General features: G+C 38.6%; 1 protein-coding gene across 1 annotated transcript; it reads left to right on the forward strand.

Annotated features, from left to right (window-relative positions):
• The first annotated feature begins 13,136 nt into the window (after window positions 1-13,136).
• Window positions 13,137-18,931, forward strand: LOC123477563. Its single transcript, XM_045180945.1, has 4 exons — window positions 13,137-13,493; window positions 13,838-14,059; window positions 18,027-18,791; window positions 18,926-18,931. Exons 1-4 carry the CDS (start codon window positions 13,137-13,139, stop codon window positions 18,929-18,931), a joined length of 1,350 nt encoding a protein of 449 aa, XP_045036880.1.
• Window positions 18,932-19,472: the final 541 nt, after the last annotated feature.

Genomic DNA, 19,472 nt, shown 5'->3' on the forward strand with positions numbered 1-19,472 from the left:
CTTGCCGCAAGTGTTGCCAGCGGCGGGAGTAATAAAAATTCCAAGATTGTGTTCAGCGACATCAGACGATTGGGTTCTACAAGCAAGCTTTAGGCAAATGCTACCCGTGAATGTGACAAATGTCATCGATGAAGAAGCCGCGGGTATGCTGAGTGGCGCCGGGGCCGTCGGTGGTGGAACAATCACCGCTGGCAAAGAGCCCCATCGTGGAAGAAGCCCCCGCTGCCCTTCGTAAGGCGTCCGGGATAGACCTAGCGGAGACGAACGCCCATTTAAAGGCGGTGGAACGCCTACAATGCCAATGGGAGGAAGAAGGGAATGCCAAGAGGTATCCGTTCGAATGGTTAATCGGATGCCTGCTCCCGGTGCCGCTGCTGGTTTACCTCTGGTTCGAGTACCGGAGGCTGAGTGGCCATGTAGACACCCTACTGTTGGTTCGTCTGAGGGAGATGCGGGAGCCAGGGGAGGAGGATCAACACCAGCCCGGCCCGAATGCAGTGGCGTAAATGTCTCAGTTAAATTTCAGTTAGGTAGTAACCCCATGTTAAAGTAGTAAGCAGGGCCCTTTATGTTTTGGCCGTTTAGAATTTATTAATTAAAAATGGGCACTCTGTATGTCATTCCCTAAGAACCCATGTCAGTAGGTAGGAGGGGGGATGTAGCGCAAATGTACTTTGTCGCTCAGCCCCGGATGCTGAGTGGCCTAAGTGTGCAATGGTCAATGAACTTTGCCGCTCTGGCCGGATGTCAGAGGCCTTAAAAGCCCGTCTATGGCCGGCCAGAAAGCAGTCCAGTGTAGTGATTCTGTGTAGCTGTAGTGTTGTTAGTTCTGTCGTGTCCTGCTGTGTATTGTGTAACCTGCCTACGAGTAATACACCAAATGAATCTGCTACAGTATACATGTTGTATAAAGTATAAACATAAATATGTGTGTCTGTATATAAATGTATAGTATGTATAATATATGTAAAACTAGTAACTTTGGGCCCGTCCAGGGCCGGGAGATAGGTGGAGCTAGCGTATTTTTAACGCCCTTTTCGCCATTTAATTCTGCCAAACTGTTAACGTTAAATTTTTGCCCGTCTACTCTTAAAGCTTTCTGCGTTCCCATTTTTTGCCCGCCGACCCGTTCACTGTCTCTACCCGCCAAGATGTCCGCCTAGTTTCCCGTCCTCTCCCTCATAGTCTGCACGTCAACCTATTTTGCCTGCCAAAACGACCGCTGTAGGTGCCCGTCGTCCCAATCGGTGGCCCTGCCCGTTTAAACCCTCACAGTCTCAGCCCGTCAAATCGCTACCTGTATCTGCCCGTCTAATCCCTCACAGTCTCTGCCCATCGGCCCAATCTTTGTCCACTAAAACGCCCGCTGTAGTGGACCGTCTGCCCTGTCCTTGCCCCTGCCCGCCCTCTCCATCACAGTTTCTGCTCGTCAACCCACTCGCTGCCCACACAAATCCCGCTGTAGTTGCCCGTCAGCTCCCTAACAGTCTCTGGCCGTCAAGCTCCTCTCTGCCCGTCAACCAACAATGGATCCGCAAAAACGCCCAGTATAGTGACCCGTCAATCCTTTTGTTGCCTCTGTTCATTTTTCCCTTCTGAGTATCTGCCCGTCGACTCACTTACTGCCCGCCAAATTCCCCGCTGTAGTTGCCCGTCAATCCACTCTTTGCTTCTGCCCGTCGATCTACTTGCTGCCTTTGCCCGTCACATCATTCACAGCCTCTGTCCGTCAACACCCTCTCTGCCCGTCGACACACTCTTTGTCCGCCAAAACACCCGCTGTAGTTGCCCGTCGACCCTATCGTTGCCTTGCCCGTGTGCCCCCTCATAGTCTGTGCCCGTCAACCCAATCTCTGTACCTGCCCGTCGACTCACTCACAGTCTCTGCCCGTCGACTCACTCACAGTCTCTGCCCGTCGACCCAATCACTGCCGGCCAAAATTTCCGCTGTATTTGCCCGTCGAATCACTCACAGTCTCTGCCCGTCTTCCCACTCCCTGCCCACAAAAATGCCCAATGAAGTTGCCCGTCAACTGATATATTGCCTCTGGCTATCTAATCCCTAATAGTCTTTGCCCGTCGACCCCCTCCTCTGCCCGTCAACCCCCTCTTTGCCCGTCGATCAACAATCGATCAGCAAAAATAACCACTGTAGGGGGCCCGTCGACCATATCGTTGCCTCTGTTTACCATCCTCCTCACAGTCTCTGCCCGTCAACCCACTTACTGCCCACCAAAATGTCCGTTTTAGTTGGCCGTCAACCTATTTATGGCCCCTGTCCGTCATCTCACATGCTGTCTTGTCCACCCGTCCTCTCGTCCGATTTCGTCCACCTTTTACGCATCTAGTCTTCCAAAAGCCTCATCCCGCCATTTACCTTAGCCAGTAGCCGGCGGCAACTTACAGCCAATCACAGGATGCGCACATTGCAAAGGACCCAAAACTCCTCCCACATTTTTCCTTAGATTTTTATAGAGTATAGATATATAATAATATATTTTTTTTCCCCGCTTCATTTAAAGAGGTAACAAAAGTCATCGGACAACGCCCAGGATCTCGATGTGCCACTTTAACAGAATCTGTTATGAAATGGTAAAAAAAAATTTTAAAAATTTAATTTTATCATAAGAAGAATGAAATTAATCTGTTTTGATTGTTGCTGTAATGTATAACATCAACTAAAAGAATGTCTGTGAATTTGTTGTTATACATTACGGAAACAATCAAAACAGATTAAATACTTTCTTCTTATTATAAAAAAATGAATTATTTTTTATTTTATTTTTTTATACAAAAAATCTAACTGTGTTTAAAGAAAAAATCTGAGCACTTGATATTGATCCCAGCACCCCTGGTGGCGCAAGCACAAATCATAATTTTCTCTGTAAAACATTTTAGTGTAACAACTTTGGGGTATAGGGAAGGATTTTTTTAGTTCAAATAATTCAAAAACATGCACTATATTCTAATACAGTAAAGAAAAACGCGTCGTTTGGCATAAAAAAATGAATTTAAGGATGTTTTGAAGTATTTTTTTTATATTTTTGGAAACGCCGGTATTAACATGGCGTTTATGGGGAGAAAAGTGGTGTACCTAATCATGTGAACGATACTTTAGCGCCCTGGGTGTAACTTCTACAATTTTTTCATGTTACGATAACTTTTAAAGCACTTTCTCTTCTGATAGAGGAAAAAAGGAAAAAAAAATAGTCCTTATCAGTAAAAAGATATTCAGGTTTTCCTAAGACCCGTAGCGCCATAAGAATGCACTAAAAAAACGAGGGTGTACCTAATCGTTTGGTGGGTACTGTATATAAGTAATATATATAATGTATATATATAATGTATACATCAGGCACGCAATGTATGAAAGATATAAACAATATAAATAATACTCAATATATAATGTATACATATTTTCTTACCTTGTTTGAATAGTACCCTTGTTTGTTTGTTTTCATAATAGAAATCGTTCTTTTCAGTTCATCTAATTTCGTACCTTTTCTACTACTCCATCTTCATCACTTTCTTCATCTTCATCGCTTCTTTCATCTTCAGTTTCATTTTCGTCATCTGTGTCACTCTCTTCGTTGGCACTTTCCGGATATTCAGCCTCGTCCCTCTCATTTTCAGTACGATCCTTTTCTTTTAGTTGTTGTTTAAGAGCGGCATTTTCTCTTTTCAATTCGTCAAGTTCCTAAAGAAATTATTTATGATTGCTATGTATGTATGTAAAGAAGAACTTTGATACCATATTTACTATCTTTTCGAGAATCGCTATTCTATTTCGATCAGACTCCTTCGATATTGCGTCCTCGATCACCAATTTATCCTATTTAATTTTATATTTAGTAATGCACTACGTATTTGAACATATCAACTATAACTATATGAATAATGATGCTTATACTTTCGTCGTCGTCGACGAAAACGTCCTCGCCATCCAGGGACACAAAACCAAAGAAATTACCCTGGAAAGAAATAGAGAATTTTTCGGATGTATCATAATAATTTATAGTGTAATTATTAAAATATATATTACATCATCCAGGGAAGTGGGAGAATAGTTACTTTCCTGCATCATTTATCCTGGAAGTATAGAAAATATTTTGTAGATCAGTTAATATATATAAAATGTAAATTTGTAAATATCTAGATTTACTGTTTCATTTTGTCCTTTTTTCCTAGAAAGAGATTTCCCCTTTTTTGATTGGTTGGTTTTCGTCAGTCTCTTGTCCACCATACGTTCCTATTAATGTTGAAATAAATTTATAAATACACATAGACTATACATTCTGGAAATACAGGAACGGTGTAAGTTGGATGTTGAATCCAAACCTAAAAAACCTTTATATCTGTGGCCTATTCTGGAATCAACTTTTAAGTCTTCAATTATTCTAATAAAAAATTATCATTCTGGACCGGTCTTGATTTCATTTTCCTAAATTGGAACGTTCCAGCATGATAGATTGATTATATTGGTTTATGTATGAACGCTTGGAAGTTGACTCATAACAGGCAGAATTCTAAATGCTACAAAGTTCTGGTTCAACATCCAATTTAGACCGTTCCTGTTATATGATTTTTAAAATGTTATTTTATACCAAAGTATACGTTACATTCACAATAAAATACATGCAAATTAGTAAACGTACATAAAATACTTACATTTTGTCCTTCCTCTGACAGAACAACTGTTCTAATTCTAAGTTTTCTCTCCATAATTCACAATATTTTGAAATGGTACCACGTGCGTTTCAATTCAAATATAATAATTAAATAAAAATATCATATCAAAGAGCTTTTAAAAATTAGGGCCATTGGGAAGAAATTCGAGCAGAAACATCTTGGGTATATAGTGGTGCCTCTGGTGGTGAATTTTAGGTTACCGACACGATTTAGGGGAAATCGTGTATTTGACACGGTTGTAAGCCCCTCCTTTATGGGGCGGAGTCTAGCAAATACACGGTTAGAGTACACGCTTTAGGGTGATGCGATACACGGTGATGCGTACACGATTTAGGGTGGCCCCTATCGTTTGCTTTATTTTGTACTGTCAAAGAAGGCCCCGAAATTACTCCCAAAAGATTCCCTGCTGCACCTTCTAATAGCAATTGGAAAACAACGAAACTATTAGAATCGGAAAGGAAGAAAAGGGAAAGGTTAAACAGGAGAAATTTAAATAGAAATTTAAAAAGGGCTCAACAACCTGGAGCTGGATTGGGAGGAAGGGCATTTGGTCTTTTGAACAAAAGGGATGGAATTTTGTCAAAAGTGAATCTTCAGTAAAAATACCTGCTAGAACACCTAATCGGAAGTCTGTTACTTCTGTTTTGGATAAAAGTGAAAATCAGTTCCAATCTAACGGAACTGAAATGGGGGACCAAGCTGATCTTGTTGGTGACTCGAGTTTGGCAGAAGGAGAGGAAGCAATCAAAGCTTTCAGTAAGTACATGATTTATAAAACAGTGTTATTGTTTTAATCATTTTGCACACTAGTTAATAAAATCTATCTAGGGGTAGATATTATTCAGAAAATAATGAGAAAGCTTTGTGAGGAAAACGTCATTGCAAAGCAGCTTCTACAAGGCCAGGCTGAAGTAAAAAAGAAAAACCATGAAAAGTGGTCAGAACGTCAGAAGAGCATTGACAATGCATGGATGCGAAAAAAGAAATTTGATGGCTGCATTTATTATTCATGAAGCTCCAGTAGAATCACAACGCTGTCATTAATGTTGAAAGGCAGTCGCGAATTGCATACGATGTTCAACATGTAAGGAAGTATTGTGCCCTAGTTGTGATTTAAACCATCACATAACCAGGTCTTTTCACAATCGTCAATGCATGAAACTGGACTCGTGTCTACCACTAAAACCAACTCAGTTTTTGGATGCTGACGGGGAAATATTAGAAAAACGTACAGCCTACAATTTATTTGCCAAGGCTTATTTGAACATTTAAATAGTTTTCTGTATTTTTAGATGTTCCTGTTCCGTTGTTCTGTCCGGAGGAATGCTCGAACTGTGGAGATAACAGGACCCTAAAATGCCAGGCTGGTACTAAGTCGATTGCGGTTATCACTCGTGATGGTATTGATTGATTCAATGGTGTACCTTTCTTTTTATTTATTTAATTGTATATCTACGTAGGCCGATTTGATCTATCAGATTCTTTAATTCAATGTGCAGTATGTCTTCACACAACAGAAGCAAGTGCTGAACTTTATCTTTAATCCGGATTTTAGCCCGGCTGTCCAACTTCTATAACTTATTTGTACTCGGAAGATGTACTCGAATTTTGGATCCATCTGAAGCATCAACTGCCAAGGTCTTCAGAACGAAAATATTTAAAAATTCTTGAAGAGTTATCGAGGACAAGGGGCAGAGTAAGTTGAAAACTAAAATCGATGTTTCTTACAAAAAACATTATGTATCTGTATTTTTACAGTTCGATGTTATCAGTCGTGTGCATTTTGCCCGAGCTTCAAGAGAGTACGAGTACATGATGCATAGAATTGACACAGAAGTTTTGTCTCTTTACATAATGATTGGTAAAGCGTGTGGCATCAAACCAAAAGCCCTGCACGTTGACGGTAATTTCAAACTTTATCGTTAGCTGTTATCCCACATCAAAGGCTTTTTTGCAAACAAAAAAGTTTGGTACAAATAGTTGTTTTAAGATTTTGCGATCTGGTGATATACTCGACCTAATCGACAAAACGGAAAAAAATCTTTCGTTCCGAAACTTTTTTTTACGAAATTTTTGCTACAAATTATACAGAAATCGGTAGCCCCTTCTGATTGATTATAAAATACTCTAAGTAAGCTACCAGAACCAAAAAATGTGGCGTTCTTTATTTAGTAGAATTATTTATTTATTTATTTATTTTAAAAATGATTTTATTGGGAACCCTTTCCTACCCCTTGTAGTTTACTCCCTATGCATTTTGAGAGCGAAAATCTTACCTTCGCTTTCAATCCCTAGTGGTGCTAGTGTGCTGTTAGGTGACAAAAGAAAACACACAGAAATCAATGTTGGGATTCTAATAGCCAAAAAGAATTAAGATAAAGCCATTAAAGAATTAAAAATATATTGATTTTTTGTTGATTGATTGAACCCATTCTTCTACTTATACTCAAACATAATGGTAGGTTGTTTCATGACTTTTAAATTACTTCTAGATTACTTTTTCGATAGCTACTCTTATCAATTCTAGGATTAGGTGTCTTTTCTACATCTACGTGTTGCAATTGTGTTGGCATTTCAATGCCCCAAAAAAGGGTCAACTTCGCTGACCAAACATCCGATCTGGCAACGTCTGGATGGGAGTTTGGGAAATCGGTAACGAAGGGCGGAGCTACGGACGACCTGCGCGCAGACGATCGACTAGTTGCCTAGAAGACACACGTGTCCGGCTCCCAAACTTACGTCTCGCCTTTAGTTCCGGCGGTAATTTCCCTAAATGCGAAGGAAGAATCAGAAGATACCGTGTTAGTATCCAACGAGCGTCAGGAAATTCCAGCATATTCAATTAAACCGGTTTCAGCGAAAGTTTCTAGTAAACTGGAAGGCGCTTGTGTCCTGAAACAATCAGTTTCACTGATGGCCACGACAAGTCTGTCTATGGTTCACGCCCTCGTGCAGAAGGAACTAGAAAACATATCTGTAGCAAATCTGTCTCCCAAATCATTGTGGCTGAAGAAAGGTGTAACATTGGGGACTTTAGAAGAATTCCAAGAAGTGGAAAACACAGAAGAATCTGGTGAAGCTTCAGGAACGGATGCTGCGATTGAGGGAGTGGATCAAAAATTTTAAAAATTATTGGATAATTTGAAAAGCAGAATTGGAGAAAACCTACACGAAGATAAAAAAAGTGAGGTGTTGAAAATTCTCAGAAGTTCCATCAGCTGTTTCAAATTTCGTGAAGATGATTTGGGGCACTGAGCGTTGGTGGAGCACGACATTAACACTGGAGTTAACCCTCCAATTCACCAGCTCCCTTATAAGAGTGCCTGGAAGGAACGAGCTGTGATCCAAAAATAGGTGGAAGGAATGTTACGTCAGGGAATAATTGAACTCTCGGACAGCCCTTGGTCTTCGCCTGTGGTCCTAGTAAAGAAGAAAGGTGGAACTTGGCGTTTTTGTGTTGATTATCGCAAACTTAATGCAGTGACCGTAAAGGAATCCTACCCGCTGCCTCGTGTGGCCGATACATTAAGCCGCCTGGAGGGGGCAACAATCTTCTCCAGCATGGATCTCCAATCCGGATATCACCAGGTGCCAGTCACCAGAAATGATCGTCTGAAAACAGAAATCGTAACTGCGGATGGATTATATCAGTTCCGCGCTCCTCCATTTGGTTTAACTAATGCCCCGGGCACATTTCGGCGAGCAATAGATATTATTTTAGCCGGACTTCGATGGACAACGTGCCTGGTGTACCTAGATGACGTCATCGTCAACTAATAACTCGGCAACGTTCGAAAAACATTTCGAACGACTCCAATCAGTGCTGGATTGCCTTGCAAAAGCCAACCTGAAACTAAAATGGTCAAAGTGTTCATTTGCTAAGAATACATAAAAAGTATTAGGTCACGTCGTTACCAAGGAAGGTATTGATTCGGATTCTGAAAAACTAGAGGCGGTGGAAAATTTTCCATCTCCAGCAGTAGGCCATTCAACTGCAAATAAAGTCAAACGGGTACAAAGCTTCCTGGGATTGTGCTCCTATTACCGGCGTCACATACAGAATTTTGCAGCCATCGCACCAGTGTTTTGGATCTTTTTTTTTGGGGGCCTGAAGATCGGATACCGATAGGTGATCAACTACAAACCTAAAGATCAGATCAGATAGTCGAAATAAATGCTGAAAAAAAAGATAGAAGATACTATCTACAAAAATACCGATCAGATACTTTTTTTCACATTTTTTCTCCCTGAAGATCAGATAAGATAAGATAAAATACTTGCACGTCCTCTGCCACCAACCATGTTAATATTCTTGAAAATATTGTATATTCCTCACAAGCCGCAATACAATACAACCAAAGGCATCAACAAATACATACCGTCACCAGATGTGACTTAAACAGTCATAAATGCAGAAATGAAATGAAGTTCCTGGATGAAAAGAGGAATAGATATAGCAAATAAATAATAAGCATACTACAGAGCGAAAAATACCTGTTTGAACAGACAAATGCTTTTCCTAGACAGGATACTTGAACAATTAGGCTGCGAATGCCCAACAAATCCTGAAACCAACAGAGTAGTAAAACATGAGCATTAAGCAACCACCTTCATGAACAGTTATGAAAGTTGGAGACGAAAATCAAATAGAAATTACCCAAGATCACAGAATAGAAATTACTAGTAGGGGAGAGTGTGGTCAATTGAGACACATTTTGGTTTTTTGTATCTCTTGAAAACAAAACTAAAAAATTTAACATAAAAACTATATAAGATTGTAGCCTACTATCTCAACTACTAAACGGTATTTTTTTAATGAGAAAAAATTTAGTTTAATTGTAGTAAATTGTAAAAAACTAAGGTAATTTTTTGTGTTTCAATTGCCATGGTAGCAGGGCAATTGAAGCGGTGTGTTGACGCAATTGCAACGTGGGATTTTCCATAAGGAAGTTTCTTTATAGAGCAAGTGACTGACGCGTACCTGTTTACGAGTAATACTGTTTTACGAGTGCACCTTACTATTTTAAGAGAGAAATTGTGGCTGGCGGCCATGTTTATCTCGAAACAAACATGGCTTCCAGCCGCAAAAGATAATCTTAAAACACCAATGTGCGTTCGTAAAACAATGGGGGTACTTGTCAGTCATTTGCTCTATACCCACATTAAATCAAAATCACGATATCTCAAAAGCCACAACTGCTAGTGTGATCAAATTTTACAATTAGGTACGTTGCGATTTACAGATTTTTAAAATATGCTTATGGTATATCGAACTTAAGTTTAAAATATTTAAATAACTAAATTTTAAAAAATTCCATTAAGCTACATGCTTTTTCAAATAAATCTTAAACAGCTAATGCAAGTATTATAGTTGTCTTAAAATGATGATTTACATTTGTTGGAAGGAATTACATGAAATACTTGCAAACAAAAAAATGCATCCACTTACGGACAGAGAATATTAACAATGTGTTTCAATTGCCCCACAATAGGGTCGTCGTTACATTTAATTATTTAGAATTATTTAAGAATACAGGAAAAAAATAAATGACATTAAGTTATCGAAAAATGAATTGCAAACCGTTTCAAACTAATTTTGTTATTGAAGCATACTACTTTAGGGTTCAAAACAAAAAAATTAAAAAAGCAAAATTAATAGACGAAGTACAAAAAATTTTTTTTTGGAGATAACTTGAAAAGTTTTAAATAAAAAAAACTCACAAATTTTTCTAAACTTGTAAATCCCGTCATTCTATTAATCCTAATTTTTTCAAGAAAATTCTTCTGATACGGTGCGAGAAACAATTTTTGTTTCGATTGTCCTGTGTCTCAATTGACCCCACTCTCCTCTAGAAGGATGGCGGATCACAGAAACGTTTTTAAGCGGTACATTAATTTGGTACAATAGCAGACGACTCCTTAGTCACAGATACAGGCATTACCAGATTTCAATAAATTCTATCTGTGGTGGCGCTGTCGTCATTTTAAAATTATCTGGTCTTTTCCCGATATTGATCTATATTCTCTAGTGCCGAAGATCAAAGATACTTTTTAATGCGTTTTTTTCTGGTCGATCAAGATACTGAAAAATGTATAAAAATATATGATCTTATCTGATCTGATCGGATCTTTTCAGAAAGATCCAAAACACTGCATCGCACGTCCACTCACATCGCTGACAAAGAAAGATTCATTCATTTGGGGAACGGATCAAGTTAGTAGCAGTGTTTACTATCTTTTTTTAAGTCCAAAAAGATAAGATAAGATAAATCACCCTCAAGCGAGAAGAAAGATAATATAATGTAACGAGCCACTTTTACTATACTACATTTCCATTATCCTTGCACGGGAGTTTGAGTGGCACATACAATATGTCACTCAGCTAAGCCCCTCCCACTTCACCTTGTTACGGTCAACGTACGTCACGGTTGATGTATGTTACGACTGGCGTGCGTCACGGTCGACGTGAGCACCAGTGGATGTTGCATCCGGAGGTTGCACCACAGGCGTATGTCACTACAGGCGGATGTTACTACCGGTGGATGTTACTCCCGGCGGATGCCCCTACCGGCGGATGCTTCATCCGGTAAAAGCTGCCTTCTAGGAGTATATAAACTCGTTGCAGTTTCTTGTACTTCCAGAGTTGTTTTTGTACTCTCAGTAAAACGCTGTACTGTGCACCGAGGACAAAATACAATATTAAAAGCAGATTTTACATTTGGAGGTCCCAACGAGACTGAAAAGGCTTAAGACTGAAAAATGAGTAAAAAAGATCTGTTAGATATTGTATTAAGTTTGGAAAAGTGCATGTGCTAGTGAGGCTACAAGGTGCGTCAGAACCTACAACATCAGAGGTAAGCGAATGAATAGCATTTCTAAAAACTCACCAGAGACTGCTCTCAACACTAATCCACTTTACCCCGACTTAACTCACCAGCACCTACCCTCCCTGTATCCTACCCTAGATACCCTTGACACCCAAGACCCTGAGTCCGAAACACAACAAATTAGAGAACAGTTAATCGCACATTGGAAAGAGCTCGTAGAGCTTGAGTACGAACATTTTAACGAAAAAAGTAAACCTCACCAAACCATCTCAACAACACTTGACTTAAAGAAAATAGAGGAAAAACAACAAGAGATCCACAGAAAAACTAACAACACACTTCAACTTTATACGCACTCTATATTAAAGAAAACTTTGGAGACCCCAGACAATATCACACCTAACATAGTAACTCAGACAGCTAATACCCTTAAAACTGAAATAGCACGGCGTTGTGGAGAACAAAGTAAAGTAGATGATCTTTTACAACAAGTAAAATTTATTCATGGTAAAGAAAAAGAATTTCTATCTGGTACAATTACTATACTACAAAAAAAAACTAATCCAAAAGATTAGTGAAATAAAATTATTAGCAGAATTAAAATTGGAAAATTCTAATTTGTATAAACAGCTTGACAATATCAAAAAGAAAGCTAAAAGTTCCAAATACACATTAAGTAGCTCCCTTGAACAATTACAAGAAAACAATAACACCCTCACAAAATCGGTTGAGAAAGCCCACACCCGAATTAAAGAATTAGAGAATAATCAAGAAAGTACTACCGCACAAACTTACCTTAAAAGTTTACTGAAGAAACAAAAAGACGTTATCGCAGACATTGAAAAAGAGAGCCAGGAGACAATTAACCAGCTTGAGAAAGAAAAAAAATTACTGGTTGAAAAACTAGACGCCACCAAGAAACAGGTTAGAAACACTTCAGAAAGGATCCAGCAGTTAGAAAACGAGATCAGAGAAACGAAAAAAGCCTTTAACGAGTCCCAGACAGAAAAAAAATCTTTGCGAAAAAACCTGACAGACACAACCGTGAAGACATCGAAAAAAAAACTAATAGAAGTCCAAGCATACACCACCAAGCAGCAAGATAAAATATCGTATCTGGAGAGTCGCATAGCAGAATATAAACAACGAGAATTTCATTTTCTGGAGGCTGAAGGAACAGACGATTCAACACGGGAAGAAACGGTTGGAGAAGTAACGGAACTAGTAAACCAGATAAACGACTTAACATCTCTAACGGGAATTGGAGAGAAATCCTTACATTTCGAACTAGAAGCGGAACAAGTTTCTGAACTACAACAAGTGATAGATACTCTAAAAAACCTAATAGAGTTGCAAAACAACGACATATATCATCTGCAAAAGGAAAACAGCCGCCTGTATCAAAATCTTAAGATGGGAATAACTCATGACGCCAGCAGTAAGACCGATGACGCCAACGCTAGGAAAGAAGCTTCGACAAGCGGCAAAACAACCACTGACGAACAAGCTATGGTGACTAGCCTAACTCAACCAATTGTTAAAGTTTAGGGAGAGCTTTTTTCCAGAGAAGAGAAAAAATCCATCCCACCTTTCAAAGGATAGAGCACGGATAAACTCATCATGGAATGGCTGAAAGGAGCGGAACACGTTGCCAGGAACAACGACTGGGATGACAACCAAAAATTACGGTTTTTCTCAGATCGGCTAAAAGGAGAAGCCCTTGAGTGGCACGGAGAATATAGTGAAGAGCAAAGGAAAGAACTTAACTATGGAGATTGGAGAGAAGCCATCATCGAAAGATTCCAAGACGCTTTCGACTTAGCTACCCTCAAGAAAAAATTATTGAAACTTAAACAAAAACCAGAAGAGAATTGCCGAGCATTCGTGTCCAGATTAAATAGCCTATATGACAGCATCGAAGGGAAAGAAGACAAATTAGATCAAGATAAAACAACCATCGTGGAAGACCACTACTTAGTAAAGTAAAGAAGATGAGAGACGGAACAAAAATCAAAATTCTTGTGCAAGGGATTCTACCGAAGATAAAAGCTGAACTATATTTAAGAATGCCTGAAGATCCTAACGACTTTGATGCGCTTTGTAAAAATTGTTAATATCTGAACAAATTTTACAAAACAAGGAAAACAACGAAGAAAAAGAAATCACTGGAGTCATAGCAGGAATCACGCACCACGAACAACAACAAGACAAAGAACTATCTCAACAGAAGACTGAAATAGAACAATGAAGACAAAAAATTTTGGAATTGGAATGCGCTAATAAAAGTCGTGAACTATCCCAGGAAAATTCTGCGACAATAGCAGCAACGGACCGATACAAAACCCGAGGGCCAAATAGCAACGAACGGCAAGCCAGATCACCATACTCAAGAGTCCGATACCAACAATGCCGAGACAGCAGCAGAGAATCAACTTATTCGCGTAGCCGAGAAGCTAGTTTCTCAAGGAGCAGAGACGGCAGCCCACACGGAGGAAATTACAACCACACATCAAATCTCCGAGAAGGCCCAACGTCAAGAGACGGTTTCACTACCTACCCAGACAGATCAAGACAGTATAGTGTACGACCACAAAACCAGGGCCCGACACACCATCAGGCGTACAGACCTTACCACCAACCCAACGCAATTCCCATATATCAAAATCAACCACAACCATCCTGGCAAAATCAAGCAAACAACTTTCAACCAAGACCCCAGCAATCATCCAACAATCAAAGGACACCAGGAAATATGGAAATCATTTGCCACAAGTGCAAAAAAAAGGGCATATAGCGAGAGAATGCTGGACTAATATGGCACATATCAATCGTCCATTCTGTCGACCTATGTAACCAATTTACTTTCCACTTCCCAAAACCACACAAATAGCCCCACAATAGCAATACCCAAACTTATACGTATTCCCATTAAAATAGCCATGTAGTAACAAAAGTTTTAGTAGACACAGGAGCAGCTGCTAGCCTAATATCAGCTGACATATTGTATAGCTTAAATAACAAAAAACTGAAACAAACAAAAAATAACAATACCCCAATATTCCGAACAGAATCTGGACAACTACTCCAATCAGTAGGGCGCTACGAATTTTCTATCACCATAAATAACAATCACACAATTAACCATTACTTTTATGTAATAAAAAATTTAAATGAGGATTGTATCTTGGGATTAGATTTTCTTTCTAATAATAACGTAAAAATAAGTACTAGAGATAAGAATATATATTATGATCACTTAGGTGTAGAGCACATTTGGCAAAATAGCTTCCTTCCACTCTACAACATTACATTTTCCAAGGCAGGAATTAATATCCGATTAATACCAATTCCTAATAACAACGATTGCGAAGAGTTTTCACAAAAAGACTACAAGAACTTAAAAATGTTCGCACAATTGGACATTCATAGCTCAGCAGTAGCGGATCAAAGGCAACAGGGTAAGCCAGAAAATGAAATTTCACTTTTTCCCGAAGAGATAAAATCAAAAATCAAACTATTACTTGGAAAGCACGAGTTAATATTTGCAGACAAAGAATCCGACCTCGGTTTGGTTACACACGTAAAGCATTTCATAAATACCGGAGACAGTGCACCCACTCATCAAAGACTTCGGAGAACCCCGGAAGCGTTAAAAGAAACCGTAAAATCAAAAATAGAGATAATATTAAAAAACAAAATTATTAGAGACAGTCATAGCCCATTTTCTGTAGCTATTGTAATGGTACCAAAAAAGGATGGAGAGCTTCGACTTTGCATAGATTATAGACCACTTAATAAAATTACAATAAAAAACAGGTACCCTTTACCACGAATAGATGACACTGTAGATGCATTGTGCGGGTCTATGTATTTTTCAACATTGGACCTTTTGAGCGGTTACTGGCAAATAGAAATTGAAGAAAAAGATAAATATAAAACAACTTTTATTTGTGAATTTGGACAGTACGAGTTCAACCGTATGCCATTTGGTTTAACAAATGCGCCAAGTACATTTCAACGTGCAATGAATACCATTCTTAAAACTGTACTGTACAAATTTGCATTAGTATACTTAGATGACATTATCGTTTTTAGTAGCTCGATAAAAGAGCATATAACACACTTAGAACAAGTATTCTGCCTTTTAAAAACTGAAAAGAACGAAATATGAGTTCTTCAAAAAGGAATTAGATTATTTAGGATACATAGTGTCGAGAAAAGGCATCACATCCAATTTAAAGAAATTAGAAGCAATTATGAAATACCCTGCTCCCAATAACACAAAAGAATTGAGTTCATTTTTGGGCCTGGCTAGCTACTATAGGAAATTTATCCGAGCTTTTGCTGATAAAGCTCACCCATTGACAGCTCTCACGAGAAAGACAATGGAATGGAAATGGGGAAGACAGCGGAATGGAAACGGGGGGAGGCAGAAAGGGACGCCTTTAATTGTATAAAAAATTGTCTCATCACTAGACCTATCCTAAGCTATCCCGATTTCAAGCGCGAATTTATCATCTATACGGATGCATCAGGATATGGAATAGGAGCAGTTTTGGCACAAATACAATCTCCACCTAAATCAGCGGATTCAGCTGAGACTAATGAATCTGATCTCAGTGAATCAGGCGGCGTTGAAGTCGTCATTGCCTACACTTCCAATCATCTAAATGACCGCGAAGCCAAGTGGTCGACAACAGAAAAGGAAGCGTACGCGATAGTTCATGCTATCGAAGTGTTTCGAACATACCTATACGGACGTAGATTCACAGTTTTTACAGATCACAGGCCTTTAGAATGGTTAATGAGTAAGACGGAACCAGCAGGTAGACTAGCTAGATGGGCACTTAAAATACAAGAGTATGACATCGTAATTGGATATCGACCAGGTAAATCTCACCAAAATGCAGATTCACTTAGTCGAATCCCAATAGTGCCTATAGCCACTGTAGCAACTAGAGCAAGGACAAAGGGTGAAATCAAAACTGTAGACAAGGAATTGTTTCGATTGCAGCATGAAGATAAATATTGCAAGTACATTTTTAAAAACCTAATGAAAATGAAAAGCCAAGAAGGCATAATGAAAAGAGAGATAAATAATTACAAATTAAACGATAAAAGAGAATTAGTTGATAAATATGACAGATTAGTGGTACCACAGGTTAAAATTAGAGAAATAATGGAAGATAATCATGATCACATGTTAGCAGGACATTTAGGAATAACAAAATCTTTAGCCAGAATCCAAAGACAATTTGTTTGGCCAAATATGCGATCGGATGTCACAGCAAACGTTAATAGTTGTTTGCTGTGTGCACGACGAAAAGCAGTTGGTACAAGTAAAGCCCCATTGAAGCCTTTTCCACCCGTCGACAGGGTTTGGGAAAGGATTGCCATGGATGTCGTTGGACCGATTCAAGAAAGTGTAAAGGGATACAAATATATTTTAGTTTTGTCAGATTATGCCAGTCGATTCGTCCTTACATTTCCAATGAAAAATCAGACCGCCCAAACAATCGCAAGAATCTTAGTAAATAAAGTGATAACAAAATATGGAGCACCTAAAACTGTGCTAACCGACCAAGGAACGAATTTTCTCTCAAAAATGGTTAGTGAAATATGTAAATTATTTAAAATTAGGCAAATTAGAACAACAGCTTATCATCCACAAACTGATGGATTAGTAGAAAGGTTTAACAGGACGCTATGCGACATGCTTGCATGTTACGTGGTACACGAACCAGAAGAGTGGGACAAATTTTTACCATTTGTCACCTTCGCATACAACACGTCCAAGCAGGCAACGCTTAAAGATAACCCGTTTTACCTTTTCTACGGAAGAGAACCAGTACTACCGAATGACATTAAAATTAATAGGCATTTTGAAACACATGAAAATGAAGGTGTAATGTATAACTATCAATGGAGATAAGCACAAGAACTAGCAAAAGAACATCTCGCAGAAGCTCAGACCAAACAGAAAAGACATTATGATGCGGGAACAAGAAGCATTAAATATAAAATCGGAGATTTATTATTACTAATAGCCCAAATATCCCCAGGAAAATTTATAAATAGGTGGAATGGGCCATTTCGAATAACAAAACCCTTTTCTGATATAACTTACGAAATTCAAAATATTGCTAGCGAAAAAGAAAAATCCGTTGAACATGCAAATCGTCTAAAATCCTATACCCCGAGGGAACCCATAGCTACTATAGAAAACGAAGAAAAAAGCACAGTAAAAGATACAAAAAATTTCAAAAATGTACCCAGGAAGACGGAACAAAATCTTGAACCTAAATCTACCTTAAGAAATAATAGGCACCATTTGTTAATTAAGCCTACCCTAAATGAAAACCCAATCACCTCATTCCTCGACCCACGAATATCCTATGCTGAACCCCGAAAACTAAACCCCACAAGCCATCAGACAAACACGCATTATAATTTACGACAAAGGAATAGTACGCAAAAATTCTAAATGACGTTATTTCTATTTTATAACAGATGGAAAAAATACCTCTATTCCTTTGCATTTTAACTACATTTCAATCTGCAAACACCATTTATTCTTCCGTTTGCGACTGTAAAAACGCAAAAGAAAGGGGAATACTTTATATAAACTCACCGTTTTATTGCGACAAAGATAACTTAGAAATTAATCATCAGCGTAGATTCCCCACCAATTATACATTAATGACAAAACAAAAACCTATAAAAACATGGAAGGGTTGGACTTGTAAACAATGGGTTAAAACCAAGAAGATCACTGGATCATTTTGGATAGGATCATTCGATACAGTATTTTCCCAAAGAACCAAATTAATCACCCCATTAGAATGCTGGGATATGGTGAATGATAAAAAATGTGGAGGAAACAATATGCAATCTAGTCCTACCACAATTAGCTTTACAGCAACTCCAATAGGAGAAGGTGTTTGGTACGCGACTAGAGAGTACCACGTATTAAATGGCCTAGCGGAAGAAATAACATTAAGACAAGAATCCCCTAACAGTTTAATCGAAAGCCCTTTTGGATTTTTAAATGCAACTCAGCAGGATGGACAAATAGTTCAAAACCATAACACTATAGTTTGGGGAGACCGATCAACAAATGTTTCCAGTTCACAAATTATTTTAAAAGGTGCAGGATTTTTAGAATTAACAAACACTAACACAAGCCGCCTACTAGATAGTACCCGACAAATAGAAATAACATTCTTTAACAAACCCGATAGAGAAAACAAGGAATTAACTCAACCTGGATATAGGGTAGTAGGGATACCACTTACATTTCTCATTTTTCCACAAGAAGCAAGCACAAAGCTATACCACCTATACAAGTTAACTTTACCCTCCTGCCTAAACCAAAATAACATAGATACTTGGACATGCAATGAATATAGTCCTGATAAGAAATCCCAACCTTTTCAAAATCGCATAAGAAAATCAGTTACAAAAGAAGTAGAATTTTTACTAAACAGCCCAATCACAGATACAGAATCTGGGAAAAGACTCTATAGTATCTCTTATGCGTGGGGACCATTAAGACTTGGCCATCCTAAAATTATACAAACAATCGAATCAGGAAAATTGGTTGAAAAAGACACTATTGTCTACATTTTCTATAATTCGTCCAAACCCACTAACCAGTTAACAATACACCACCAATTTGATATTGTTGACCAACTCCCTCTCGGCACTGACCTAGAATATATTGTCGACCAAACCATAAAAATCCAAAAAACTGACTCCTGTATCACAACAACTGAAACAAACCATATCATCGCTGAAAAGTGTTCAGAAAAAACAACGTGATGGATATTGGATATGTTAAATTCTCATATCCCAAGAAAAACATCTATGCCTCACAGTTAAAACGCAAAACGAGACCAAAATAAACACACCAACAAATACACTGGAGCTTGTCAGATGCAGCAGACCAGAAAACAT

Source organism: Daphnia magna, unplaced genomic scaffold (genome assembly GCF_020631705.1).
Source record: "Daphnia magna isolate NIES unplaced genomic scaffold, ASM2063170v1.1 Dm_contigs083, whole genome shotgun sequence".
In the NCBI taxonomy this organism is placed as follows: domain Eukaryota; kingdom Metazoa; phylum Arthropoda; class Branchiopoda; order Diplostraca; family Daphniidae; genus Daphnia; species Daphnia magna.